The sequence below is a fragment of the Coenobita brevimanus genome, chromosome 71 (assembly GCF_032717465.1).
Source record: "Coenobita brevimanus isolate Jiangsu-jjx chromosome 71, ASM3271746v2, whole genome shotgun sequence".
Taxonomy (NCBI): Eukaryota; Metazoa; Arthropoda; class Malacostraca; order Decapoda; family Coenobitidae; genus Coenobita; species Coenobita brevimanus.
In genome coordinates, this window is record NC_137024.1 from 41,179,901 (window position 1) to 41,206,944 (window position 27,044).

General features: G+C 42.7%; 1 protein-coding gene across 1 annotated transcript in view; it reads right to left on the reverse strand.

Annotated features, from left to right (window-relative positions):
* The window catches only part of Sh (Potassium voltage-gated channel protein Shaker), a 201,139-nt gene that overhangs the window by 98,384 nt on the left and 75,711 nt on the right, over positions 1 to 27,044 (reverse strand). Inside the window, exon 2 of the mRNA XM_080277993.1 lies at positions 1,810 to 1,933. Within this exon, the coding sequence (XP_080134119.1) occupies positions 1,810 to 1,933 (124 nt within the window). The remainder of the gene's footprint in view (positions 1 to 1,809; positions 1,934 to 27,044) is intronic.

A 27,044-nucleotide genomic window follows, 5' to 3' on the forward strand; every position in this document is an offset into this window, starting at 1 on the left:
CTTAAAATGTACGTTATAAAACCTTGAAATAAACGATCTCTCTCTCTCTCTCTCTCTCTCTCTCTCTCTCCACTCGGTCACGTCTTGCCCACCTACACTGACAAAGTTGCTGAAGATGCTTGGAAATCGTCGCAAGAAGGAAGGAAGGAAGGAAGGAAGAACAAGAAAAAAGAAAGTAAGAAAGAGAGAAAGAAGGAAAAGAAAAGACAGGAAGGAAGGAAGGAAGGAAGAAGGCAGAAAGAAAGGAATGTAAGAAGGAAGATGGAATATAAAGGAGGAGGTAAGGGATGGTAGATGATGCAAGAGAGGAAGGATGGATGGAAGGGAAGGGTAAAAGGAAGGATGTAAAAAATGAAGGATGGATGGAAGAAAAAGAAGAGGTGAAGCGAAGGTGAAAAAAAAGAAAGAAGGAAAGAGAAATGATGCAATCAGGAAAGAAAGAAGGAAGGAAGGGGGAGAGAGAGAGAGAGAGAGAGAGAGAGAGAGAGAGAGAAGAGGGGGGGAGGGAGGGAGAGATTTTCGTCCAGCTCATCAATTGCTCATCATCTTCTCACACTAATACAAAAAATCCACGAATCCAATAACGATATCCCTCAACTCATACTGCATCTCAGTCTTTCGCTTCTCACTCACTACGCCACGTAAATTCGCTAATACTGATATCTATCTATCTATCTATCTGGCCATTTACCCACACTGTAAAAAAAAAACAGTGAGCAATATCACGTTGCTTATTTATTCCTATTTTTTTCATTCGTATCCTCCTGATTCCTCCTTTTTACTCATCATTGACAAATTTTACCCACAATAAAAAAAAAAAAAAAAAAAAAAAAAAGAGTATTCTTATATTACTCCACTTCGCTTCCTCGTTTCTCACACCTGCTCACCTCCTTCCTTCCCTTATCATTTACTCATGTGGATAAAATTTACCTGTGAGTGTTACTACATTGCCCCTCATTACTTTTACCTGCCTCATCCACAATCCTCCTCAATACTCCGCACTTTCTCACTTTTTACTCTCCTCCTCCATTTTATTGATCATTTCCTCATATTTAAGAAATGAACAAAAATGAGTATAATCACGGCCTCTTGACTTCAACGTTCCTCATCTACTCATCATATTCTACGTCTATTATCTCTCTTGACTTCTACGTCCCTCATCTACTCATATTATACCTCTATTATTCCTCTTGAAGCCTACGTTCCTCATCTACCACCTACTTCTCATACTCCACCTCTACGTTCCTCACCTCCACACTCCTCACTCCTCTCCTTTATTCATGTAATATTCCACCTCTACGTTCCTTGCCTGTACACTCCCCATTCCCATCCTTTATTTTTGCTTTACTCCTCATTCCACCCTTTATTGAAGTTTTACTCCTCATTCCCGTCCTTTATTCCCGCTTGACTCCTCATGCCCACCCTTTACTCATACATTACTACCCATTTCTCCTTTATTTACGCCTTATTCCAATTCTTCCCTCTTCCTTTACTCTTTATTTCATCCCATTGCTTATACATTACTCCTAATTTCTCTCTCTGTTCTCGGCTTTATTCCCATCCTTTACTCCCCACTCCATCCCTTTACTCATACATAATTCATTTCTCTCTTTTAGTCACGCTTTATTACCATCCTTTACCCATCCTCCACCCTGTTACTCATGCTTTACTAATTTCCTTACTCATCCTCCTGCCCTTTACTCTTGCTTTGCTCATTTCTTTACTCACCCTCCACCCTTTTACTCCTGCTTTACTCCTCCCTTTACTCCTTCTCTCCTCCCTTTACTCCTGCTTTACTCAGCTACTCACATTGATGACGACCCTCTCGCAGTAGTCGTGGTCGTGTGGGATGGGCTCAAAGTTGCCGGTGCCTGTGTAATTAGTCTGTGTGTTGGGCCCGTCGTCATCCTGGCTACTGAGCTTCGGTAGTGACCTGGGAAGAAAAGGGGGATGAAATTAGGGATTGGCGTCACCATCATCATCGTCGTCATCATCAAAGTTACCAAAAACCTGAAATTATGGAGAGTTATCAGTATTATCATCGTCATCGTACAAATGGGGAAAAACATAGGACTTAGGGATAGTCATCATCATCATCATCATCATCATCATCATGGTCATCTTAAAAAAGGGGTACACAGAAATTAAGGAATCATCATCATCATCATGAGAATTAAGATTAAGTTTGGGGAGCGTGAGAGAAAGAAAAGAGAAAGAGGAATCAGGGAGACAATCTTGGGAGGGGGAGGTTTTCGGAGTTGAGAGAGAGAGAGAGAGAGAGAGAGAGAGAGAGAGAGAGAGAAACTTTGGGGAGTTTAGGGAGTGAGAAAAACTACAGAAATAAGGAAAAATAATGGCGATTTAAAAAGCTTAGGGAGCAGAATCGTTGTTTGGGGAGAGATTTGGGGGAGACTCGAGCTTAATTGAGGGAGAAAGATAAAAAGAGGAATTAGGGATTGTTTGGGGAGGAGTCTGAGGAGTGAGGGAGAATAAGAAAGAGATTAAGGAGGAGAGAAGTGGTCTGATTTGGAGTAGAGTCATTTTGGGAGGCTTCGTCTGTGCTGACACGATTCGAACATTAAATTTAATTATATATACACACATCTTTAACACACCTTTCATACTTCTAAAAACCTGAAGTTGTTTACCTCATCTTCAAGGCGATCCACAAACTCTCATACCCTTTTTGTCCACTCTCTAAGAAGGCTATAATCAATATTTTCCGTCTTTAGGTACAACAGGGCCAATTTAATGACAGCCTATGCTGGTCTATCTTTTCCCCCTGCCACGACCTCCATGCCTTCCAATCGCTATGTGTCCAGGCATTTCCAGATGTATGAGCCTTGCATTTTATTTTCTTGAGTTATATCCATCTATCCAACTATCTATCTACAGGTATCTATCTATCTATCTACTTATTTATCTTTCTATCTACATACATACATACATAATTATATACATGAATACATCTACATATAACTGGAGGAAGAAAAAAAAAAAAATCTCTTTCACCATCCCTATGCTTAAGAAATGTAAAATGATGAATGTACGGGAGGTGAGGAATGTGAGGATAATGTGAACAAGAGAGAAGAGAGAAACGAGAGAGAATGAATGGAAAGACAGACTGAGGAGAGAAGAATGGGGGTGAAGAAGAGAACGACGAGGGGAGAGAGGAGGCACGAGAAGGAAAGATGAGATAGAAAAAGAAAGAATGGGAGAAAAGACATGAAGGAGAGGGAACACATGAAGGAGAGAAAAGACTGAACCGAGAGGAGACAAATGGAGGAAGATGGGAGAAAGGAGAAAGAAGAGAAGGAGAGAAGAGAGAGAGGCTAAGTGAAGGTGGTAAGGGAAGAGCTAATGGTGAAGATGGAAGCATTAGTGGGAGCAAAGGAGTGGGAGGAGAGAGTGTCTGGTGGCGGAGGAGTTGAAGTGAGAGAGAGAGAGAGAGAGAGAGAAAGAGAGCAATATTAATAATAATAATACCAGTATCATCATATTCAACATCATTCCCAACAACTGCGTAGCAAAGGTCTACACACACACACACACACACACACACACACACACACACACACACACACACACACACACACACACTTACAAGTACACATGTAAACCTCTCGTGCACATAACAGAGGGTCGACTATCAAGTAAACTGACGCGCATTAGGGTAGGTCAGGGGAGGTCAGCGAAGGTCAGGGTAGGTCACAGGCATCGCAATAACAACACTGCTGAGTAACGTTACGGTGAACAGTAACTGCCTAGTAATAGTAACACAGTAACAGTAGTAACAGTGACTAGTATATTAAACAGTATTAGGTCTATAGTGACAAAGGTACCAATAGTTAACAGGTGTGAAGAGTAATATTATGCTATTAACAGGAACACTGGGAAAAGCGTTTGGTTAGCAGTAACACAAGTAGTAACAGTGACGGTATGATTAGTAACAATATGATCACAGGTATTTTAAAACGAGTGACTAGGATAGCAGGTATTTTTGTGTAACAGGGGTATGAATTGTAACATAAAAAACAATGATCACAAAAGCAAAGGAACGAAAGAATGAACAGTGAAGTAACGATCACATGTATCAGTAATTATTAGGTATGAATAGTAACATTATGGTACAAAAATTAACATAATGGTGATATGCAACGATAGCAACACCTTAATGGGGCTGAGTTAGAGGCTACAGACACAGGTAAATATGCATCTGTATTATGTAGGCTTACCCTAAATACTAATACTCCTACCACAGCTACCAATACTCATACCACAGCTAGTAATACATTTACCACAGCTACCAATATCATCCACGACCATTAGTAACCATATACCAATCAAAAGGGTAGTGCCACAGCATTGTCCTCTTCTGCTACTGAGCTACGCGAAATTTACTCCAAAATTTGTAAAAATCTGGGCCAAGTTAAAAGAAACGAACTATACCACAATACCGATGGTGGCAAGAAGAGACCTGAAATACCCAGAAAGCACTGACAAAACTGTAGGTGTGGCTAAAACAAAGGACATGTACAATAATGCAGGGATACACAAGTACTTAACTCCATCAATTAGGTGATTTTGTTTAATGATTTATTCTTGCTACCTCCAAATGATTCTATTCTGCACCAGGGAGACCTCTGGCAATGGTGGGGCAATCAAGGCTCCATATACCTTTCCCAGTCCGAAGTGTCTCTCCGCAGCTATTAAAATCGTATAGAGATGGCAAGAATAAAATCTGAAACGAGGTACTGGATGAAACAAGTCTCTATGGACGTCCAGTAAAAAAAAAAAAAAACGTGTATAGAAACAGTGTGAAAGGAACAATAAACCCAAAGTGTCGATACAACGGAGCAGGCGGTTAAATAAAGCCAGAGTATTTCGAGACCCGGATCAATAAAGGAAGGGATAAATGGAAGGATAAATAAATAAAGCCATCTGAAGTGCTGATAAGGGTCACGTTATACCACACAAAATTTCAGACCATCTTCAGCCCTCTGTCTTGGATCCTGGGCTGAAAATCAAGGTAAATTATGGACTCGATATCAGACCCAAACCGAGCGATCGTCAACTCTTCGCAACAAAAATATCCGAATTCTTGAAGGCGAGGGGGACGTGAGGGTGGAGGGGGGGGGGTACCTCTGCCCGAAACCACAGCACCTGCGGCTCTTCCGGTTGTTAATTCGACACGGCACATGGTTGAAGAAATGATGCTTGTGAAGGCGACGTTGACTGGACAGAGAAAAGGTGTCTTGCAGATGTAAATACACGACTTGGACTAAACACACTTAAACTCAAAATTATGGTGTGTGTGTGTGTGTGTGTGTGTGTGTGTGTGTGTGTGTGTGTTTGTAAAGCAAGTCATATCATTATTCAGATGACACAAGCCCAATGTCTCCCTTAAAACTGAGTGGAAAAATTAATGCATGGCTAAATGACAACAGAAATAAAAATAAGTGTAGGGAAAACGAAGCAAAAAGTAAATTGATAAAATCCAGTATTCTTTACCATAACAAACCTAAATAAATTACACGAACATGTATGAATTAAAGGAGCGAGAATAATGATGTGGTGGTAAAATAAAGCAGAATATGTGAATAAAGGAAAGAACAGACATCCCAAACCACGATAAACCCAATAATACATAACAGCGGAGGGGCATGTATAAATAAACACAGCGGTAATGTGAAGTGCAGACAACAAAGCAAACAGTAAAAGAATAAATAAAAGACAAACAGATAACCAAAACCATGATACACATAAAACATAATTTAAAAAAAAAATAAAGCTAAAGGAGAGGCAATACTGAAATGCTGGCCCCAAAAATTAAAAGTAAAAATAAATAAATTATGACTGATTGGAGGCACGGACAGCCACAGACACTGATAAATGAGATTCTGTTGTCGTTAATAAGGTACGCGGGAACATTACATTTTTATTTTCCCTAACGCTGGATCTTGTGAGGGGTGGATAGCCTTAGTGAAAAGATGACAAGCACGGATTTATCTTTCACACCCTTCCTTCCATTCCTTTTTCTTCTTCTTCTTTATCCTCCTCCTCCTCCTCCTCCTCCTCCTCTTCTTCTTCTTCTTCTTCTTCTTCTTCTTCCTCCTCCTCCTCCTCCTCCTTCTAACGCCCAATCTCTCATGCATCCTCTCTCATACTCTTCTCAGTACCGTTCTTGGTCTAATTCTCCTTCTCCTCCCAACTGCCTCACTCTCACTATCTCCCACTCTCACTCCTCTTCACTCTCGAACTATCTCACTCACACTCTCTCACGGTCACTGCTTCTCTCCATCTCAATCACCACCTCACACCATCCCTCAAACTCACTCTAAAGTCTCTCTCTCTCTCTCTCTCTCACCATTCACCCCACAGTAGAGAGAAAGTAAAGAGACGGTAATTAGAAGAGAGCGAGGAATAAACAGCCTCTTTACTATCTCTAAAAGGGGCGTTAGAGATAAGGAGAGATAGGAGGGGTGTGTGTGAGAGGAGAAGGATCAGCCAAAGGAGGTAATGGGAGAGAGAGAGAGAGAGAGAGAGAGAGAGAGAGAGAGAGAGAGAGAGAGAGAGAGAGAAACGAACGAGTGGGAAAGAGTAGAAAAACAATACACGGAAGACAAAGTGAAGAGGAGGAGGAGGAGGAGGAAGAGGTGGAAGAGGAGGAAGAGGAGGTGGAGGAGGAGGAGGAGGGTTTGGGAGGAGGAAAGACATTGAAGGTGATAGAGGCATAGTGCAGGTGTGGTAGTGAGAGAAACCCAACCGCTGCCCAACATTACTACCACAACTACCAACATTACTACAATAACTTCTACCAATATCATCATTAGCTACATTTCTGCCACGACTACCAACACTACCACCACAGATACCAACATTACTACCACAGATACCAACATTACTACCACAACTACCACCATTATTACCAAACACACCAACATTACAACCACAACTACCAACATTACAACCACAACTACCAACATTATTATCACAACTACATTACTACCACATATACCAACATTTCATCATTACCTTCATTACTCCCAAGACTACCAACATTACTACCACACTACCGGCGTTCATACCACAACAACCAACACTACCACAACCACCACCACTATTACTACCACAACTACCAACCTCACTACCATGCACCCCAACAAAACATTACCATCGTTAACTACATCACTGCCACAACTACCAATATTACCGCTACAACTATCAACATTACCAAAGCTACCAGCATTACTACCACAATTACCAACATTACCGCTACAACAATCAACATTACTACCAAAATTACCGGTACCTGCATTACTACTACGAGTACCAACATTACTGACACAACTATCAACATTATTCCCAAAACTACCAGTATTACTAACGCAACTACCAACATTATTCCCAAAACTACCAGTATTACTAACGCAACTACCAACATTACTACGACAGCTACCAACATTAGGTTCCTACAACTAACATCATTAGGCTACTACAAGCACCAACATTACTAACACACCTACCAACATCACCACCACAACTACCACTTTACCACCACAACTACCAACAGTTATACCACAACTAACAACAGTACTACCACAACTAACAACAGTATTACCACAACTAACAACATTACTGCCACAGGTACAAACATTACTAGCAAAACTACCAAAATTCCTTGCACAACTACCAACATTAATGCCACAACTACCAACATTGCTACCAGAATTATCAACATTACTTCCACAACCACCAAAATTATCAAAACTACTAAAATTAAAACCAGTGCCAGCATTACTACCACAGCTACCAAAATTACTATCAGGATTTCCAGCATTACTATCACAACTACCAACATTATTACCACAACTGCCAACATTACTATCACAACTACCAACATTACTACCACAACTACCAACATTACTACCACAATTGCCAACATCACAATCACACAAACAAGAACATGCTTAACAAAAAATAAAGGCGGCGATAAAGGGTAAAAAAAAAAAAAAAATGACAAGATTACTATACCCTCTTCACTCTAACTTGACCTAAAACTGTTCTCGCTCCATCTTGAATGCTAAGCTGTACCCATAAATTTAGACTACAATATGCTGCTAGTCACGAAGAAGTGCTATGGAAAGGATGTGCAGCTGGTTTTATTCCGCCAGAGAGCTTCGCAAAATAGCAACAAAGAGACGAAATTCTGGCCCAAGTGAAGGTAAATGAAGTATAGTGAAGGTTATCAATAGAGACGATTTATTCTTTACTATGATACCTTATTTTACTTTATTCTTGCTAACCACAGACGATTTAACCCCTCCACTCTCAGGACGTAGTGTTTGCTTTATTTTTTTCCATCTCCATACGATTTTATTCAGCTTGAGGGAGACATTTTGAACTGGGAGGGGGGAGGAAAATTGATCTAGGTCTCTATAAATATTCTTACTAAACTCCCTTCACCTTAACTTGGCCCAGATTTTTTCTCCTTTCGCAGTTTTTTTTTTTTTTTTTTTTTCCCGTAGCTCATTGCCAGAAACAGACATTACTACGAGTGTGGATCCCTCCCATGGCACTTCTTCGTGACTAGCATCATATTCTAGTGGCAATCGTGTCTTACAGCTCGCCATTCAAGGGGGTGTGATGGCAATTTTAGATCAAGCTAAAATAAAAGGAGTATAAACAAACATCCATCCTAAAGTTGAATGACATAAAAAGTCTAGTAATATTAAGGTCATCGGACTGAAGGGGTTAATTATCTTATTATAGGGGGTTAATGAAGGCAGTATTCAACATCTCTAGTTTTGTCAAGTACTTCTAAGTTGATTAATATTTTTTGATGAACTAAAAAAAAAGCCATCCTAAGTTAAAAATGGATTAAGAGGATGATTATGGAAACTAAGAAAAAATAACAAGAGTGAGAGGAATACAGGAACGATGAAGATGACGATCAAGAGTATCAAGAAGACGAGTAAGAGTAGGAAGAGGACGATTAATATTAGCAGGGGAACGATAAGGAAGTCAGATGATGATTAAGAATTAGAGTAAGAAGAGGATTAGGAAGAGTAACGATTAAGAAGAGAAACGAGTCGATGAAGAAGACCCAGGATAAAAAAGAGGAGTAAGAGGAAGAGTGAACCAGGGCGCACTAAGAGGCCTATTGTTTGGGTAGGCCTAAAAAATATTTACCACAGGAGGTAAATATATCGTTCTGAAATGGGATGAGGGTGAGGGTGAGCTTAATTTGAGGGGGAGCTTAATTTGAGAGGAAGATGCAGTGGAAGGGAGCCAAGGGTGAGCTTAGTCTGGGCATGCGATGGGTTGAAAGTGAGTTGAGGAAGAGGGTGAGCTTAATTTGAGGGTGAGATGTGGTGAAAGTGAGCTGAAGTTATTACTGAGCTTAATATGAGGGTACGCGTGGTGGAAGTGAGCCGAGGGTAACGGTGAACTCAGTTTGATGATGAGCCTAGTTTGCGGGTGAGTTGAGTCTGATGGTGAAAGGAGGAGGAAGTGAGCTTAGGAGGAGAGTGAGCTTAGGTTGAAAATGAGCTTAATTTGAGTGAGCTGAGTTTACCATGAACATAGGGGTGCGATGCATGTGAGTTTAGCATGAGTGTGATAGCCTTTTGAGACGAGATGATTTTGAGTCCGAGAGTGAGACAAAATCAAAGTGAGCTCAGAACGATCCTAGAACTTATAGGGAGCTCAGCCGAGATAAGCGCAAGTCCCGGCAACAACCACTACTACCACAATCATCCACAACTACCACTAGGGACATCTACAACGACTACAACAACAACCATCACCTACACCAGCATTAATATCTTCACCCCCTACAACAACGACTATCATATGCACAACAACAATAACACACAAATACCACTGCACCAATCACCACCACTACTATTAACCGCTACAATATCTACAAAAACTACTACTACTACTACTACTACTACTACCATCTACAAAGTGTTAACCTCTTCTGGCAGGGACCCAAGTTCTGGTGATGAGGAAACCCCGGCTACCCATAACTTCAATGTTTTTTTTAAGGTCTAGCAATATATCTTTGTTATTGTGGATAATGGCTTAATAAAAGGCGGATAATGGGACGACATTTGGCATATTTGGCTGTACGAGGACATTAATATAACTCGAAACAAACTGGTAGAATAAATCTTGTAATAATTTTTTCCATTAATTTTTGGTTACTTATTCGTTCACGCTGATGCACTGCTTAAATGTGGAAGAAAATGCACAAGTATCGTAAACTGTCTGCGGTATCGTAGTTTATGCCTTTAATGTGTGGAGAAAGCGGCCGCGCGCAAGCACACACACACACACACACACACACACACACACACACACACACACACACACACACACACACACACACACAAGCGCGCGCGACTGACTTGTAAATGTTTGACAAACAAGTTTTCCCAGGCTGATGGTGCATGACATCTTTAAAAATATATGCATATTCACTTTCCCCAGCAACACATGGAAACTTCCCGAAACGAAAGATAGCTCAAAGGCAAAACACAGAAAAAAACTAAAATGATTTAGTGTACAATATTCAGGCAATCCCGATCACTCTTGTCCAGTCACTGATTTAACTAATAAGAAAAGGATAGTCATTCATTTATCTTCCATAGTCTCTATATTACAATCGCCTGCACCATCATCCGCACTACAGAATCTATTTCTCTTAAAAATCACAACTACACTAACATATAACCACTAATGACTGAAATACAACAACGACTATTATCATTACCATCGCACAATTACTACTACTACCAGCTCTACAACCGTAATGACAACACTTACAACCACCTTCACCACAACCAACCATATCAATAACCATCACAACCACCCAAAATAACCTCCAAAACAGCCAACTTCAACCATAAAGACCACAATCATCTACAACCAACACCACTACCACTGTTCCTCACGTTCACCACAACCACAACAACCACAACCACTACTACCACCACCACTCCTACCACGCACACCTCTATCCCATGTCCCCAAAGCATCCCCAGCACAACTACCGCAATCACCCACTACAAATAACCTTCAACATAACCACTCCTATCACAGTTACAAAAGCATCTCCACCCTCGCATTCACCACTACCACAATTACCACAACACCAACACCACCACTCCTACCACAGTTTCAAAAGCATCCCCAGCCTCGCATTCACCACTACCACAACTACCACAACCACCCACCACCACCACCACCACCACAACTCTTACCACAGTTTCAAAGCATTCCCAGCCTCCCATTCACCACAACCACAACCACCACCACCACCATCACTCCTACCGCAGTTTTACAAGCTGCCCCAGCCTCACATTCACCACACCACCATCACCACCACCACCACCAGTTTCAAAGGCATCCCCAGCCTCGCATTCAACACTACCACATCTACCACAACTACCACAACCACTCCTACCACACAGCACTTCATCCGGAGCGCCAATAGCATCCCCAGCTTCACGTTCCAATATTATCCGTGGAGAGAGAGAGACCACGCCCATTCGGTAAACAAAGTACTCTCCACCTCATATAGAGATCCCCCGCTCAAGCCGAGAGAGAGAGAGAGAGAGAGAGAGAGAGACTATATTTTTATCCTATACACACTCGGATATACTACAAAAAAATATTCTTTAATCTTTCACGCCTTTCTTCTTTCTTCTCCTCGTCTCTCTCTCTCTCTCTCTCTCTCTCTCTCTCTCTCTCTCTCTCTCTCTCTCTCTCTCTCTCTCTCCAAATAGACCAAAAAAAGAGTTAAAATATTACAGATGAAGAGCAACTCAGAGAAACTCATTAACTCTCCACCTCGTATAAAAATCAACGAAAGGAGACCATGTTTTTCCCTGCTTTCACTTTGAAATATTACAAAAACCAAATCCTCACCCTTATATTACGATTTCTGACTAAAAACCAAGGAGATTTTACAAGATCAAGCCAAGGAAATACGGTTCTGGTGAAACTGAGATTCACCCCAACCTTGCAGAAGAGAAGATCCTGAATTTTCCAACCACACTTAAAGTACAGTAACACTACTACTACTACTAATACTAATAATAATAACAATAATCACTAATAACAATAACAATAATAATAAATACAATAATGTAAAAATAACAATAACCACTAATTAATTACAATAACAATAGCAACAGTAATAACATACCGGTACAATAATAAAAACAATGATATATAACAAGAACAACAACAACAACAATAATAATAATAATAATAATAATAATAACAACAATAATAACAGCAGTATAATATTCTTTTGTTTTTTCATTCCATATAGGAATGATTTGCCTATAAAGATAATGATGTATCATAGACGACTAACAGAGTGATTTATCAGATCTAAGTAATAAAGAGATTCTACTCCCCCAGGCATCTCTACAATAAAGAAAGAAAGAAAGAAAATAAAGCTAAAAGGAGCATCTACTTCCTATGTTGACTCTGTAACAAAAAAGAATCTTCAATCTGTTATCACTATACTTTCTTTCAGGGGATCATAGGCTTAAGAAAATGGAAAACGATAAAAGGCTTAAGAAAAAAAAAGATAACAGGCTTAAGAAAAAAAGATAAATGGTTTAGGAAAAAGAAAACAGATAACAGGCTTAAGAAAAAAGAAAAAAAGGTCACAGGCTTAAGAAAAAAAGAAAAGATCACAGGCTTAAGAAAAAAAAAATCACAGGCTTAAGAAAAAAAGAAAAGATAACAGGTTTTAGGAAAAAAGATAACAGGATTAAGAAAAGGAAGAAAGATAACAGGCTTCAGAAAAAAGAAAAAGATAACAGGCTTAAGAAAATGAAAAAAAATATAACAGGCTTAAGAAAAAGGAAAAAGATAACAGGCTTAAGAAAAAGAAAAAAGATAACAGGCTTAAGAAAAAAGATAACAGGCTTAAGAAAAAAAGATAACAGGCTAAAGAAAAAAAAAAAGATAACAGGCTAAAGAAAAAAAAAAAGATAACAGGCTAAAGAAAAAAAAAAAGATAACAGGCTAAAGAAAAAAAAAAAGATAACAGGCTAAAGAAAAGAAAAAAAGATAACAGGCTAAAGAAAAGAAAAAAGTTTACAAGTTTCAGAAAAAGGGGAAAAGATAACAGGCTTAAGAAAAAGAAAAAAGATAACAGGCTTAAGAAAAAGAAAAAAGATAACAGGCTTAAGAAAAAGAAAAAAAGATAAGAGAATTAAGAAAAAGAAAAAAGATAACAGGCTTAAGAAAAAGAAAAAAGATAACAGGCTTAAGAAAAAGAAAAAAGATAACAGGCTTAAGAAAAAGAAAAAAGATAACAGGCTTAAGAAAAAGAAAAAAATATAAGAGAATTAAGAAAAAGAAAAAAAAATAAGAAAAAAAAATAACAGGCTTCAGTAAAAAGATAACAGGCTTCAGAAAAAAGAAAAAAAAGGGGAACAGGCTTCAGAAACGGAAAAAATAACAGGCTTCAGACAAAGATAATAGACTTCAGGAAGAGATAACAGCCGTAAGAAAAAGAGAAAAGGACAACACCTTAAGAAAAAAAAAACACGCTTCAAAAAACGAAAAGAAAAACTAAAACGAAAAGAAAAAACTAAAACGAAAAGAAAAAGCTGTAACGACGATGGATAAGAAGTAAAGCAGAGAAACTTTAACCAAATTATGAACCAAAATAAGGAGGGGAAATAAGTCTGACAAACCTACCAACATCTCAAGACAATTATAAGAAACTCAAGTAACTAAACCAACATCATCCTGACCCCAGTTTGAAATATTCCAAAAGCGGATTCTTCAACATTTTTTTTATTTGTTTAAGGGGAAAATGTTACTATAATATGAGACTTTCCTATAAGGTGGAAATAAGTCTATACATTAAGACTTTTATATGGGGGGAGATAAGTCTTAAAATTAAGGCTTTTCTATAAGGAGTAACAAGCCCCCCAATTAAGATTTCTATATGGAGAGAACATGCCTAAAAATGAAGACTTTTCTATAAGGGAGAAATAAACCTAAAAATGAAGACTTTTCTATACGGAATAAACCTAAAAATTAAGACTTTCCTATAGGGGAGAAAATATTCCTAAAAATCGACTTTTCTAAAAGGGGGAAATAGGTCTAAAAATTAAGGCTCTTCTATAACGGGAAAACAGACTAAATATTAAGACTTCTACAAAGGAGAAATAACCCTAAAATTAAGAGTTCTCTATAAATGGGAGCTAAGACGAAACAAGACTTTCCCTTAAAACGGAAATAAACCTAAAAACACAACTATACTACAGGAAAATTAGACTATATTGGGAAAAGAAAAGACTAAAAAAAACACGACTTATATGTGACAAAATCAGCCTAAAAAATGAGGGGCTTGTATAAGGGGAAAACAGGCATAAAAAATTAAAAGCATTCTGTAAGGGCAAAATACGTGTAAAACTTGTGACAGATGATGCGCATTAAAAAAAAAATAATAATAATAATACAATAAAATAATTCCAGCACAGTGACCCCATTTCTGGTGCTTTATTTGGGCTAACATCACATGACTTTATTTATGTCAGGGTGAATCAAAGGAGCCGAGGAGTGTTAATACCGTCACCATTACCCCTCTCATGCCAGGAACAACTCTAGCACTCTATCAACGTTAAACCATTATATTCATCCGAGTGTGAATACTACGAGCCCGAGAAAGTACACAAGAGCACATAGGAAGTACAGGTAACAGGAGGCGTGTTGGCCCAAGACGGGGCTACCTGTTGGAATAAAAATGCTAATACAACTAAGATCTAACTAATGTGTAAGAGGAAAGGATAGAAAGTAGGGAGGGAATTACAAAGCTCCAACCCAGCTCCCCCTGGTGAAAAGGTCTACAATTTCCAGAGTGTACTTTGAAATATTACAGAAAAAAAAGAGGGGAAAAAAAAACTAATCTCCAGACTGTTATTATCGTCTTCAGGGGAAATTAATCCTAAAAACTAAGAGATTGGAGAAAAAGAAGAAAGGTAAAAAAAAAAATAACCAGTCATACTAAGATCCAATCCAATCTTCGGCCGGGAAAAAAAAGATAAATAAATGAAGAAATAAAAAAATAAAATGAAACAGGAGAAAAAACCACAGGTGCAGCTGTTTTCCAAGTATATATATTCTGACTGATTACAAAAAATTCGTCTGTCATTACATCAACGAGAGAGAGAGAGAGAGAGAGAGAGAGAGAGGATTCAACTCGGCTTTGCGGAGATGTAGTGGAAGATGGTTAAGCAGTAAGAAACCCTCTAGTATGTACAGGTGATATTTGCGCCCAAGAAAATCGTCTGGTAGGTGGCAAAACTATACACTTAAAACATACCATTTTAATCAGTAACTAGCACCACAACCACCACCACTACCAGTCACTCCTACTACCAAAAAATAAAATAAACTACAGTAAACCATCACCATTTTACCCCACCTCTACCACAATCACAACCACAACCACAACCACTAAGGGTACACCCAATTATCACAACCAACAACTCTACATACTATTATGATCACATTTACACAACAGTTAACAGTCTAAATCTACCACAACTACCACAACTACCACCATTAACTGTTATTACGATACACAAGTTATCCAAAACCCAGACTCAAAATTTAATGCAGTTTTTACTTTTTCATTTTTCTTTCTATCTGCTACACTGGCAAAAACCGGAAAGAAAATCGATTATCAAGACGAATCACAATGAAGGAGGAGGAGGAGGATAGTGGACCATGATGACAACGATGTTTTAAGGAAAGATAAAAAAAAAAAAAAAAGCCTTGAATGAGGACAGCCTACAGACTATCTACATAACTACGTGTGTGTGTGTGTGTGTGTGTGTGTGTGTGTGTGTGTGTGTGTGTGTGTGTGTGTGTGTGTGTGTGTGTGTGATTGGCTCATGCATTCCACTACACATCCTACACCATCCTTGGATAATGGCCGGTTCTTTGTTTTCATTATTGACTTAGGCTAATGAGTAGGGGGAGGGGGAAGGAGGGAGTTAGGGAGGGGGGAGGGGGAATGGAAAGGGAAGGGGGAATGGAAAGGGAAGGGAGAGGAGAGAGGCGACAGAAGGGAAAGTGAAAGGGACATGAGTTTTCCGGAGAAGGTGAGGAAAGGGAAGAGCCTAGGAGAGAATGAGAGAGGATGGGGAAGAGGAAGGGAGAGATGGAACGGATGGGGAAGAAGGAGGCAGAGGCGGAGAGAGGATGGCGAAGAGTGAGACAGATATAAAGGCGGTAAGGAAGAGAAAGAGAGGAGACTGGGGAAGAAGAAGCAGAGAGAGGGAGAGAGAGAAACCATTGGGATGAGAGAAAAAAAAAAGGAAGAAAAAGAGATGGTAAACTGAAGGCCGAGAGAACAGGGGAGGGGAAAAAAGGGAAGAAGCAGGAAGACGGAAAGAAAATCTGAGAAGGAGAAGGAAGGGGGATAGAAAAATGGAAACAAGACAGGAAAGGAGGAAAGCAAGAAGGAAAAGGATGGAGGACAGAAAACAGACGAAGGAGGACGACGGAGAGGAAAGCAAGGAGGGAATGGGGGGGGGGAAGGAGATGCAGGAAGGAAAAAGCTCTGAAGGAGTACAAACGAATACAAAGAAATGCCAACACTAATTTAGCTACTGGTACTAAGATGCCCTTTGATACAGGATAAGATAAAACTAAGGTACCTATCAGGAGTTAAAGACGAAGACAGCAAAGCAGGAAGGAGAGGGGAGGGATGCAGGAGCAAGGAAAGGAGGGAGCGATGAAGACGGAAGGAGGATGAGGGGAGGAGAGAGAAAGGAAGACAGCAAAGAAGGGGATGAGGATAAGGGAAGGAGAGGGAAGCAAGGAACAGAGGAAGTGGGAACAAAAGAGATAACGGAAGATGAGAGAAGAAGACACGAAGAGAAAGAATGAAAGGACGGGACAAAAGAGAGGAAGGAAGATCAGTGAAGAAGAAAAGGGGGAAAGGAAAAGAATGAACGGAGAAAAGATGGGAAGGAAGAATGAGATGAAGCGGAGAGAAGAAAAAAGATGGAGAGGAGATAAGCGGTTAAGGAAGATCAGGGAAGAGGAAGAGAGTGAATATGATGCATGTAACCTGCCGTGGTGAACGTGACCTCCGAGGGGGAGTGGCTGGGTCTGCTTTAGTTCCCTGAGAGACGGAGGAGGAGGAGGACTGGAGGAGGAAAGAGATAGAGGGAAGAAAGATTACGAAGATAGAGATAACGATAATTAATTTAGGGCTTACCAAATAAAACAAAGAATTGATAAGAAAATGCAAACCACAAACATACAAACAAACAAAGAGAAAAGGAGCAAGGGAAGATGAAGGAAGGGGAAGAGGGATGAGATGAGGCAAGGGGTGAAGGGAGATGGGGAGGAGAGAGGAAAGATAGTCAAGGAAAAGTGAGGAAACACAAGGAAACACGTATAAGGGAATGAAAAGTTACGGAAGACTCTCTCTCTCTCTCTCTCTCAAAACTGATAATGCCATAGCGCCTGATAATACATCCTTAATTTGACAACGGGAAAAGATGCAGCAAAACATATAAAAGAAAAAAAAATACAATACCACAAAGATTATGTGGAATACAAAAAATTTATTCCGAAAAAATTATACACGACAGAAATACAGCAGGAACATTATACACCAATAACAAAAATGAAAAGAAAATACAAGGAAAACAACACAGCAAAAACAGCTATAGAAAAAAATAAATCACACACACACACACACACACACACACACACACACACACACACAAGAAAAAACAGAACTCAAAAGAAATTTTAAAAAAAGTAAAGCACGAAGAAAACAAAAAGAATATAGGAGTTACAACAAAAAAATACATCAAACGAATAATTTAACATAAAAAACAAGTAAGTACTTACATAATGAAAAATACATAAAATACAGCAAGCAAAAAGTATGAGAAACAAATGCAACTAATACTAGGAGAAAAATACAAATAAAAATACAGCATGGAAAAAAAAACAATATACCGACAATACAACAGGGAAAATATACAAGAAAAATTCATCTAATTAACTCTACTATAACATAAATACAAGAAAAAAACAATAGGAAAGAATACAAAACTGGGAATACAACAACATTAAATCTACTACAACACAAATACATGATAAAGACAACAGGAAGGAATACAAAACCGCAGGAATACAACAACAATAAATCTACTACAAATACATGAAAAAATACAAGAAGAAAGAATATAAAACCGTGTGAATACAACAGCATCCGGGAGAAATAAAATGAAGAAAAATTACATGGAAGATACGCGCAAAAAATACATAACGCAAGACAATACAAATAAGAAAAATACAAGAAAATAACAGACACGAAAGAAATTAAATATACAACATGGAAAGGAAAAAAAATTACAGTATACGAGGAAACAATACACATAATGGAAAATAAACTTGACAAAATACGGACCGGAATAAATAAAGAAAAAGCAGATAATTGAAATAATGAAGGGGAAAAACGCAACAAAAAAAGAATATAGCAAGAAAAGCTTAAATGAAAACAACAACAACACGGACTATTACAAGAAAATATACAAGGAACAAATACTGAAAAAAACAAAAGCAAAAGAAATACAGGAAGAAAATAATATAAGCGGAAGAAAAAAAAAAGTACAGACCTGAATAAACGAAAAAAATGGCATAGAATAAAAACTAAATATCAAGGAAAAACGTGAAGGCGCAAGAAAAATGTAACATTAGGAAAAAATTAAACACACACACACACACACACACACACACACACACACACACTGAGTATTTTTTTTAAGTCTTGCCATTTCCAGACGATTTAATTTAGCTTAAAGGAAGCACCTTGTTGCTGGAAGGAGGGAAAGGATGAGGTGGAGGGAAGGGAGGGGGAAGGGAGAGGAAGGGTGAAGGGATGCAGGGAGGGGAGGGGATGGAAGGAGGGAAGGGAAGGAGACAGGATGCTAGGGGAAGGGAAGGGGATAGCTACTAGGGGAAGGGAAGGGAACTGAGGAGAGGAAAGAGGATGACAGCATGTAGTAATTAAGGCGAAGGGAGGGGAAGGAAGGGAACCGGATGCTGGGGGACCGGGACAGGAGGGAAGGATGGAAGGGATGGGGGTAGGATGCTGGAGGGAGGGGAGGGGATGCTGGAGCGAGGGGAGGGAAGGGGATGCTAGAGAGAGGGGAGGGGAGGGAATGTTGGAGGAAGGGAAGAGGAGGGGAGGGGATGCTGGAGAGAGGGGAGGGGAGGGGATGCTGGAGGAACGGGAGGGAAAGGGATGCTAGAGAGGGGAGAGGAGGGATGGGGATGCTAGAGAGAGGGGAGAGGAGGGAAGGGGATGCTAGAGAGAGGGGAAGGGAGGGAAGGGGATGCTAGAGAGAGGGAAGGGAAGGGAATGCTGGAGGGAGAGGAGAGGAGGCAAAGGAGATGCTGGAGAGGAGGGAGGGGAGGAAAGGGGATGCTGGAGAGAAGGGGAGGGGAGGGGAGGGGAGGGGAGGGGAGGGGATGCTAGAGGGTGGGGAGGGAAGGGGATGCTGGACGGAGGGGAGAGGAGGCAAAGGAGATGCTGGAGAGAAGGGAGGGGAGGAAAAGAGATGCTCGAGAGAAGGGAGGGGAGGAAAGGGGATGCTGGAGGGAGAGGAGGGGAGGGGATGCTGGAGGAGGGTAGGGAAGCGGATGCTGGAGGGAAGGGAGAGAAGCGGATGCTGAAGGGAGGGGAGGGAAGGGGATGCTGGAGGGTGAGGAGGGAAGAGCATGCTGGAGGGAGGGGAGGGCAGGGGATGCTGGAGGGAGGGGAGGGAAGGGCATGCTGGAGGGAAGGGAGGGCAGGGGATGCTGGAGGAAGGGGAGGGCAGGGGATGCTGGAGGGAGGGGAGGGAAGGGCATGCTGGAGGGAGGGGAGGGCAGGGGATGCTGGAGGTAGGGGAGGGCAGGGCATGCTGGAGGGAGGGGAGGGCAGGGGATGCTGGAGGGAGGGGAGGGCAGGGCATGCTGGAGGGAGGGGAGGGCAGGGCATGCTGGAGGGAGGGGAGGGCAGGGCATGCTGGAGGAAGGGGAGGGGATGGATGGGGATACTGAAGGGAGGGGAGGGAAAGAGATGTTGGAGAGAGGGGAGAGACAGAGAGGAAACAAACTTATTCAGTCCTCGGGATCTCTTCAACGCTGAATAATATCGTCCAGAACACAACACAAATGACGCCATCGGACTTCAGGGGGTTCATTTAATCTCAGTAAACTGCAAAACATAACCCTGATCCAGATAAAATTAATCTTATATGATATTCCTCTAACACTGTAAACTTACTCTATTATAACCCACACAAACTTAACAAATTAACTAGTACCTTCACTATGGGCGTTCTCTCCTATACTGAATGAAATCGTCTGAGAGCAGCCTGTTAAAAAAAAATAGTCTGTTTACCAAAGACAATCTATCATCTCCCAACTCCCTTAATCATCCTACCTAACAACCCAATCCAGTCTACGAACTACCTCAACTAGTACATCCCACTCTTCACAGGTGTTTAACTGCTCTAATTAACCTAACAAACCAATCTTTTCCTCTCCCCGTGACTTCTAGTTTTTATGTATCGCGACATGACAAAGTTTGCTTACTTTTCTTTAGCAGGGGCGCCGGTTTTCAGCCTTTGTTTCTTCCTCCCTGCATTACATTAAAGCAAGGTTAATTGAGACAAAACCCAACCTAGTTAAACTAACCCAATCCAACCTATCAACAAATCCAACCCAACCGGACCCAACCTAACCTAATGTGGCCTAACCCAATCTAACCCATCTAACCCAACCCAGCCAAACCCAACCCAAGCCACCCCCTCTCCCACCCCCTGACCCTGAGGAAGTGAGGCTGGGGAAGGTCATGGGAGGTCAAGCTGGGTTATCAAGAATTATGGTAACGAGTAAATTATTTGTGGTAATGGCCAGCTAAATTATAAACGTTAGCCCTATGCACTTATTAAGGGGGAGGGGGAGGGGGTGGGGAGGGGGGAGGGGGAAAGGGGAGGTGGAGCGGGGAGGGGGAGGAGGAGGGGAAGAGGGAAACGGGAGGGAAAGGAGTAGGGGCAGGTGGGAGGGAGAAGTGGAAGAAAGTGACAAGGGGATGGAGGAATGGGGAGAGGGAAAAGGGGGAAGGCGAAGGAAAGTGAAAGGGGAGGGGAGGAGGAGAAGAAAAAAGTGGGGGACTAGAGAAGAAGAGAAGGGTGAGGAGGAAGAATAACAGAATACGGAGTATGGGAAAAGGATCTGTAGGTGAGAGAAAGGTGCGGTGGGGGAGAGGAAAGGAGGGGTGGGATGAGGGGAGAAGGGGTGGGAGAGGGCCTGTAGGAAAAAAGTAGGGGAGGAGGAGGTGGAACATGAGAGGGAGGGGAGGGGAAGGGAGGAAAGGGGAGGAGGTATTGGAGGAGGCACTGGCTGGGACACCAGGAAGAAAAAAGATGGAAGGAGATTAGGTAGCAAGGAGGAAGAGGATGGGCATCAGGGAGGAGGAGAACGGAAAACAACCAGGAGAAAGGGAGAGAATAAATGGCGCAGATGGGGAGGGGATAGCAGGGGAGAAGGGGGAGAAATGAAAGAGGGGAGAGGATTTAAGTGTTGAGGCATATTAATCTCCGCCCTTCCCCTCTCTCTATGACAACTTCCCTCACTTCAATCCCTCTTTTCCTCTCCTCATCTACTCCTTGCCCTCCGTTTTACTCCTTCCCTTCCTCCCTTTCTCACTCACTCCCTTCTTTGCTTTCTTCCCTCCCCTCATCTCATCTCCCCGATCACTCTTTCATCCAAACAATTCTCTCCCTCCCCTCTCCCCCAGCCGCTATTCATTCCCTCCCTCTCCCTTCTTCCTTTCATTACTTCTTCCTCCCCACTCCTCTCATTAACTCCCTTCGCCCTTTTTCACTCCCTTCACTCTCACTCTCATTCACCCCTCCATCCCTATAATCCTCTTCCCTCTCCCTCCCCATTGCTTTTCACTTCCTACCCCTTCTCCTCCTCCACCTTCACCCTCCCTCCCTCCCCCTCTCACTTTCCCGCGTCCTCTTCTCCTCTGCCACTCCCTCTCTCCATCTTCCTTCCACTACTTTTTCTCCCATCCCTATTCCTTCCTTCCATCTCCCTCCCTCCCTTGTTCCTGCCCCTCCCCTTCACTTCACTTCATTTCTTTCTCCTTCCATTCCGCGTCCTCCCTTCCCTCCTTCCTTGGATGAATGGATGGATGAATGGACGGATGGACGGATGGATGGATGGACGGATGGATGGATGGACGGATGGATGGATGGATGGATGGATGGACGGATGGATGGATGGATGGATGGACGGATGGATGGATGGACGGATGGATGGATGGACGGATGGATGGATGGATGGATGGATGGATGGACGGATGGATGGATGGATGAAGGGAGGGAGGCGGGAGGGGAGGAAGGACGTGGGAGGAGAGGGAGGGAAAAAGGGAAAGGAGAGAGGAAGGGAAGGGATGAAGGGAGAACAAAAAGGCTTGCAAGGAGGAGAGACAAAGACAAGAGGGGAATGATGGAGAAAAGGGAAGAAGAAAGAGGAAGAGGAGAGGAGAGAAGACTGGAAGGGAGAGAAGGAGAGAACACGGAAGGGAGGTAGGCAACTGAGGGGAGGGAAAAGAAGATAAATGAGAGAAGGAAGGAGCAGAGACGTGACGAAGAGGGAGGTGAAGTGAGGAGAACTGAGGAGGAGAGTGGAGGAGACGAAGGAAGAAAGAGAGAGGTAGAGACGAAAGAGGTGGGAAGAGGGAGGAAGAGTGTAAGAGAGAAGAGACATGGGGAGACAAACGGAAAGGAGGGACGGGGAAGGGAGGGGAGGGGAGGAAGACGGATAAGCTAGAAGAGAGGAAGTGAGAGGAAAGAGAAAAGGAAAGAGAAGAGGCCAGAGGAGAGGAGAAAAGACGAGAGGCGAGAGGAGAGGAGAAAGGAGGAGAGGCGAGAGGAGAGGAGGAGAAATGAGTCAAGCGAGGAGAGGAGAAAGGAGGAGAGGCGAGAGGAAAGGAGGAGAAATGAGTCAAGCGAGGAGAGGAGAAAGGAGGAGAGGCGAGAGGAAAGGAGGAGAAATGAGTCAAGCGAGGAGAGGAGAGAGGAGGAGGAGGGGGGTGTTGAGACGGGCTGTGGGGAGGGTAAATATCATGCATTTTGTAGGCGTGAGTATGAGAAGACTCTTTGCTCCGTCAATATTTCCTCTACCCCCAACCCCACCTCCCTCTCTCTCTCTCTCTCGTTTACAACAGACACTTCTCCACTCCTACCTTCCTCTCAGTGAAACTCTCCCCTTCTCTCTCTCCCTCCCTCCCAAACTCCCTCCCCCCCCCTCTCTCTCTCTCTCTCTCTCGTCCTCCTCCTCCTGCTCCTCCTCCTCCTTTTCAACCTGTACCCTCCTACTCTTTACTTTTTTTTTCCTCCTTCCGCTCTCTCTCCATCTCTCTTTACTCTTTCCCTCTTCTCTTTCTCCTTTTCTTCTCTTTTGTCTCCCCTTCCCCTCCCTTCCCTCCCTTTCTTCCACCCCCTCACTGTCGTTTTTTCTCTCTCTCTCCCTTTCGCCCCTTCCGCACTCCCATCCGTTTTTCTCCAGCCCTTTCTCGTTCCCTCATCCTTTAATCTCTCCGTCCTCTCCTTCTCCTCCCCTCCCTCCTCCTTCCACTTCTCTCTCCCCCTCCCTCCCCTCCTTCCCTCCCTCTCTCCCTTTTAGCCTTACCTTCCACCATAATAGCTCACTCACCTTCATTCCCTTGCGCACACACCTCCTCTCTCTCTCTCTCTCTCTCTCTCTTTACTTAATTCCCATTCTGTCTGTCACCCATCCATCATCCCTCTTTTCCTCCCTCCCTTCCTCCACCTCTCTCTCTCTCCCTCTCTCTCTCTTATTTCCCTAACTGTAAATAAATATCCTACCATATACTTTTCCTATTACACTAAGAAGACAAACGTCCCTATGATTACCACACACTTCTTTTTCCCCTTGTCCTTTGTACAAGGGAATAATTATACCTGACTTCCAATCCTCCGGGACTCTACCTTCCTCCCAGGCCAATCTGTACATCTTCCACATCCATTCTACTACTATCTCTCCCCCATGCTTCACCATTCACCACACACTCCATCAATTCCCGGGGCTTTCTCTATTGTGACTTTCTTCACTGTTTCCACTACTTCCATCCTACTGATCTCTTCCTCCCTCCTCGCCTCCCTCCTCCTTCCACCCATTTCCCAGCCACTAATACTCGCAGGAAAAAATAATAATACAACTAATAGGGCTGAAATAAATCCCAACTAATCCCTTCAGCTTCGGAGAGATTTTTCGCCTGTCCCCCGTCTACTAGGATGCTCGTCTAGCCTAAACAAAATTGTCTGGTTGCAGCAAGAATATAAAAAGGACGTACTTGGCTCGAAGGGGTTACGGGGTCAAAGGGTAATCCTGGACAGAAAGAGAGAGAGAGAGAGAGAGAGAGTTCAGCCTCTCTTTTTCTTGGTTATACTTGTTAACTTCAGACGATTTTACTTAGCTTAGGAAAGACGCTTAGGGCCACATTCTCGTCGCTTCAGAAGCCTCCCTATCACCTCCTCCTTAGCGATTTATTTTTGGTCATTGCTGGTTAATATAATTCGGTACGTTATTTATGCAGAGTATTGCGATATTGTAAGGATTTGTATAGTACCGAAGAGGGCAGTGAGGTGTAGGAAGCAAAGTAAATCGCTTAGGAGGAGGTGTTAGGGAGCCGACGATAAACAGACCTTCACTAACAGATGCTCTTGCGTAGCTGAATAAAATCGTCTGGTGCAGGCAATGTAAAAAAAAAAAAAAAAAAAAAAAATGGGACTGAAGGGGTTAAAGCTGCGCATCCCCTCACGACACCAACTATACTCCTTCCACCTTAACTTGGCCCAGATTTTCGTCCTTTTGCTGTTCATTTCGTGCTGCTGCGTGGAAGAAAAAGACAGTGCTATGGCTCTACGTTCCTTCCACAGCCATTCTTCGTGACTAGCATCATAGTTCAGGGATAATCTATTGTTACCACTGAACATTAAATATATAACATTTTTAGGCCAAGTTAAAGTGAAAAGCGTATAGGCACCATAATTTGTAATCTTTTTCCAACACGTAAAATATGTATAAACAGGTATATGTATTAAAAAAAAAATACATGTTCTCCTTTAGTTCCAAATCCTCCTTTTCTGTTACCCCGGCCCTATCTTCCGACTTTCCCCTAAAATTTCCCACACCCACTTCCGTTCTGCCCAAGGGTCTGAAGGGAGAGAGAGCGCCTTCTGCTTTACAATCCCTGGCGTTATTATTATTATTTTTTTGGTGGTAATATTTTAAACGCTATATACACAAGTGCGACTGTAAGTATAGTCTGTGTAGGCATAAAACACACACACACACACACACACACACACACACACACACACACACACACACATTCTCCTCTCTCTCTCTCTTTCTCTCTCTCACTGTGTTTGGAATCTATGTGAGCGGTGTGTGGCCCCAGGTGAAGCAGGGGGGGGGGAAGGAGGGAGGGAGGTGGGGAGGGATGGGGAGGGGAAGAGTAAAGGGAGAGGAAGGGAGAATGAAGAGTGTGAAGGAGAGGGGGAGACACTGAAGAAGTAAGGGAGTGTGTGTGTGTGTGTGTGTGTGTGTGTGTGTGTGTGTGTGTGTGAGAGAGAGAGAGAGAGAGAGAGAGAGAGAGAGAGAGAGAGAGAGAGAGAGAGAATCTTGTTGAAGTAGATCCTTGAGTGAGGGACTATGAGGGGACACTTTGAAGGAGGGGAGGGGAGGGGAAGGGAGGGGAGGGGAGGGGGAGGGGGAGGGGGAGGGGGATTGGGGGGGAGGGGGAGGGGAGGGGGGGAGGGGAGGGGAGGGGCAAGAAAATGAGAGAGACGAAGGTGAGAGGAAGGGGATTGGGAAGAAAATAGACGAGGAAGGGGAAGAAAAGGAGGAAGAAAAGGGAATGAGATGAGGAAGGAAAATGGGTAAGAGGAGGGGAGGGAAGAAAAGGGAAGAGAGGGGGAGGGAGAAGGGGAAGGGAGAAGTTGGGCAAAGGATGGGAGGGGAATGAAGAGGGAGTGAGAACAGGAAAGAGAGGAGGGGAAAGGGGAAACGGGAATGGGAGGTAAATGGAATGGATGATAATGGGGTAGGGAAGGGGAAAGGGGGAGCAGAGGGAAAGGGAAGTGGACGAGGAAGAAGAAGAATGGGAAGGGAACGGGACTGGGAATGGGAAAGGAAAATGAAAGGGAAGGGGAAGAGAAATAGGAAGGGGACAGGGTGGGGAAGGGGGAAAAAAGATAAGGGAAAGTTTGACAGGAAAACGAACGAAGAGAGACAGAGAGAGAGAGAGAGAGCGAGCGGAGGAATGGAAAGAGAGACAGGGTGAGAGGAAGGGAAAGGGAGAAGCGACGCAGAAAGATGATGGGAAAGACGGAAGAGCGAGCGAGAGAGAGAGAGAGAATATTGGAAGGAGGGAGGAAGGAAAAATAAAGGAAGAAAGGAAACTGGAAAAAGACTGATAAAGAAAGTGATTGTTGGCAAAGTACGGGAAGAAGGATTTATGTGTGTGTGTGTGTGTGTGTGTGTGTGTGTGTGTGTGTGTGTGTGTGTGTGTGTGTGTGTGTGTGTGTGTGTGTGTGTGTGTGTGTGTGTGTGTGTGTGTGTGTGTGTGTGTGTGTGTGTGTGTGAGAGAGAGAGAGAGAGAGAGAGAGAGAGAGAGAGAGAGAGAGAGAGGCTGGAGGGAGTTGAGGGAGAGGATAATTGGAGCGAGAGAGGTGGAGAGAGAGATATGTAGTGATGGAGAACAGGAGGAGGTAACCAAGGAGGAGGGGAGAGGAGAGGAAAGGAGAGGACGGAAGGGAAGAGAGAAGGGAGGAGAGGAGAGGAGAGGAGAGGGGAGGATAGGAAAGAGAGGGGAGGAGAGGAGACAGATTGCTGAGGTGAGAGAATGGGATATGCAGAAAAGAATTATAGATAGAGGG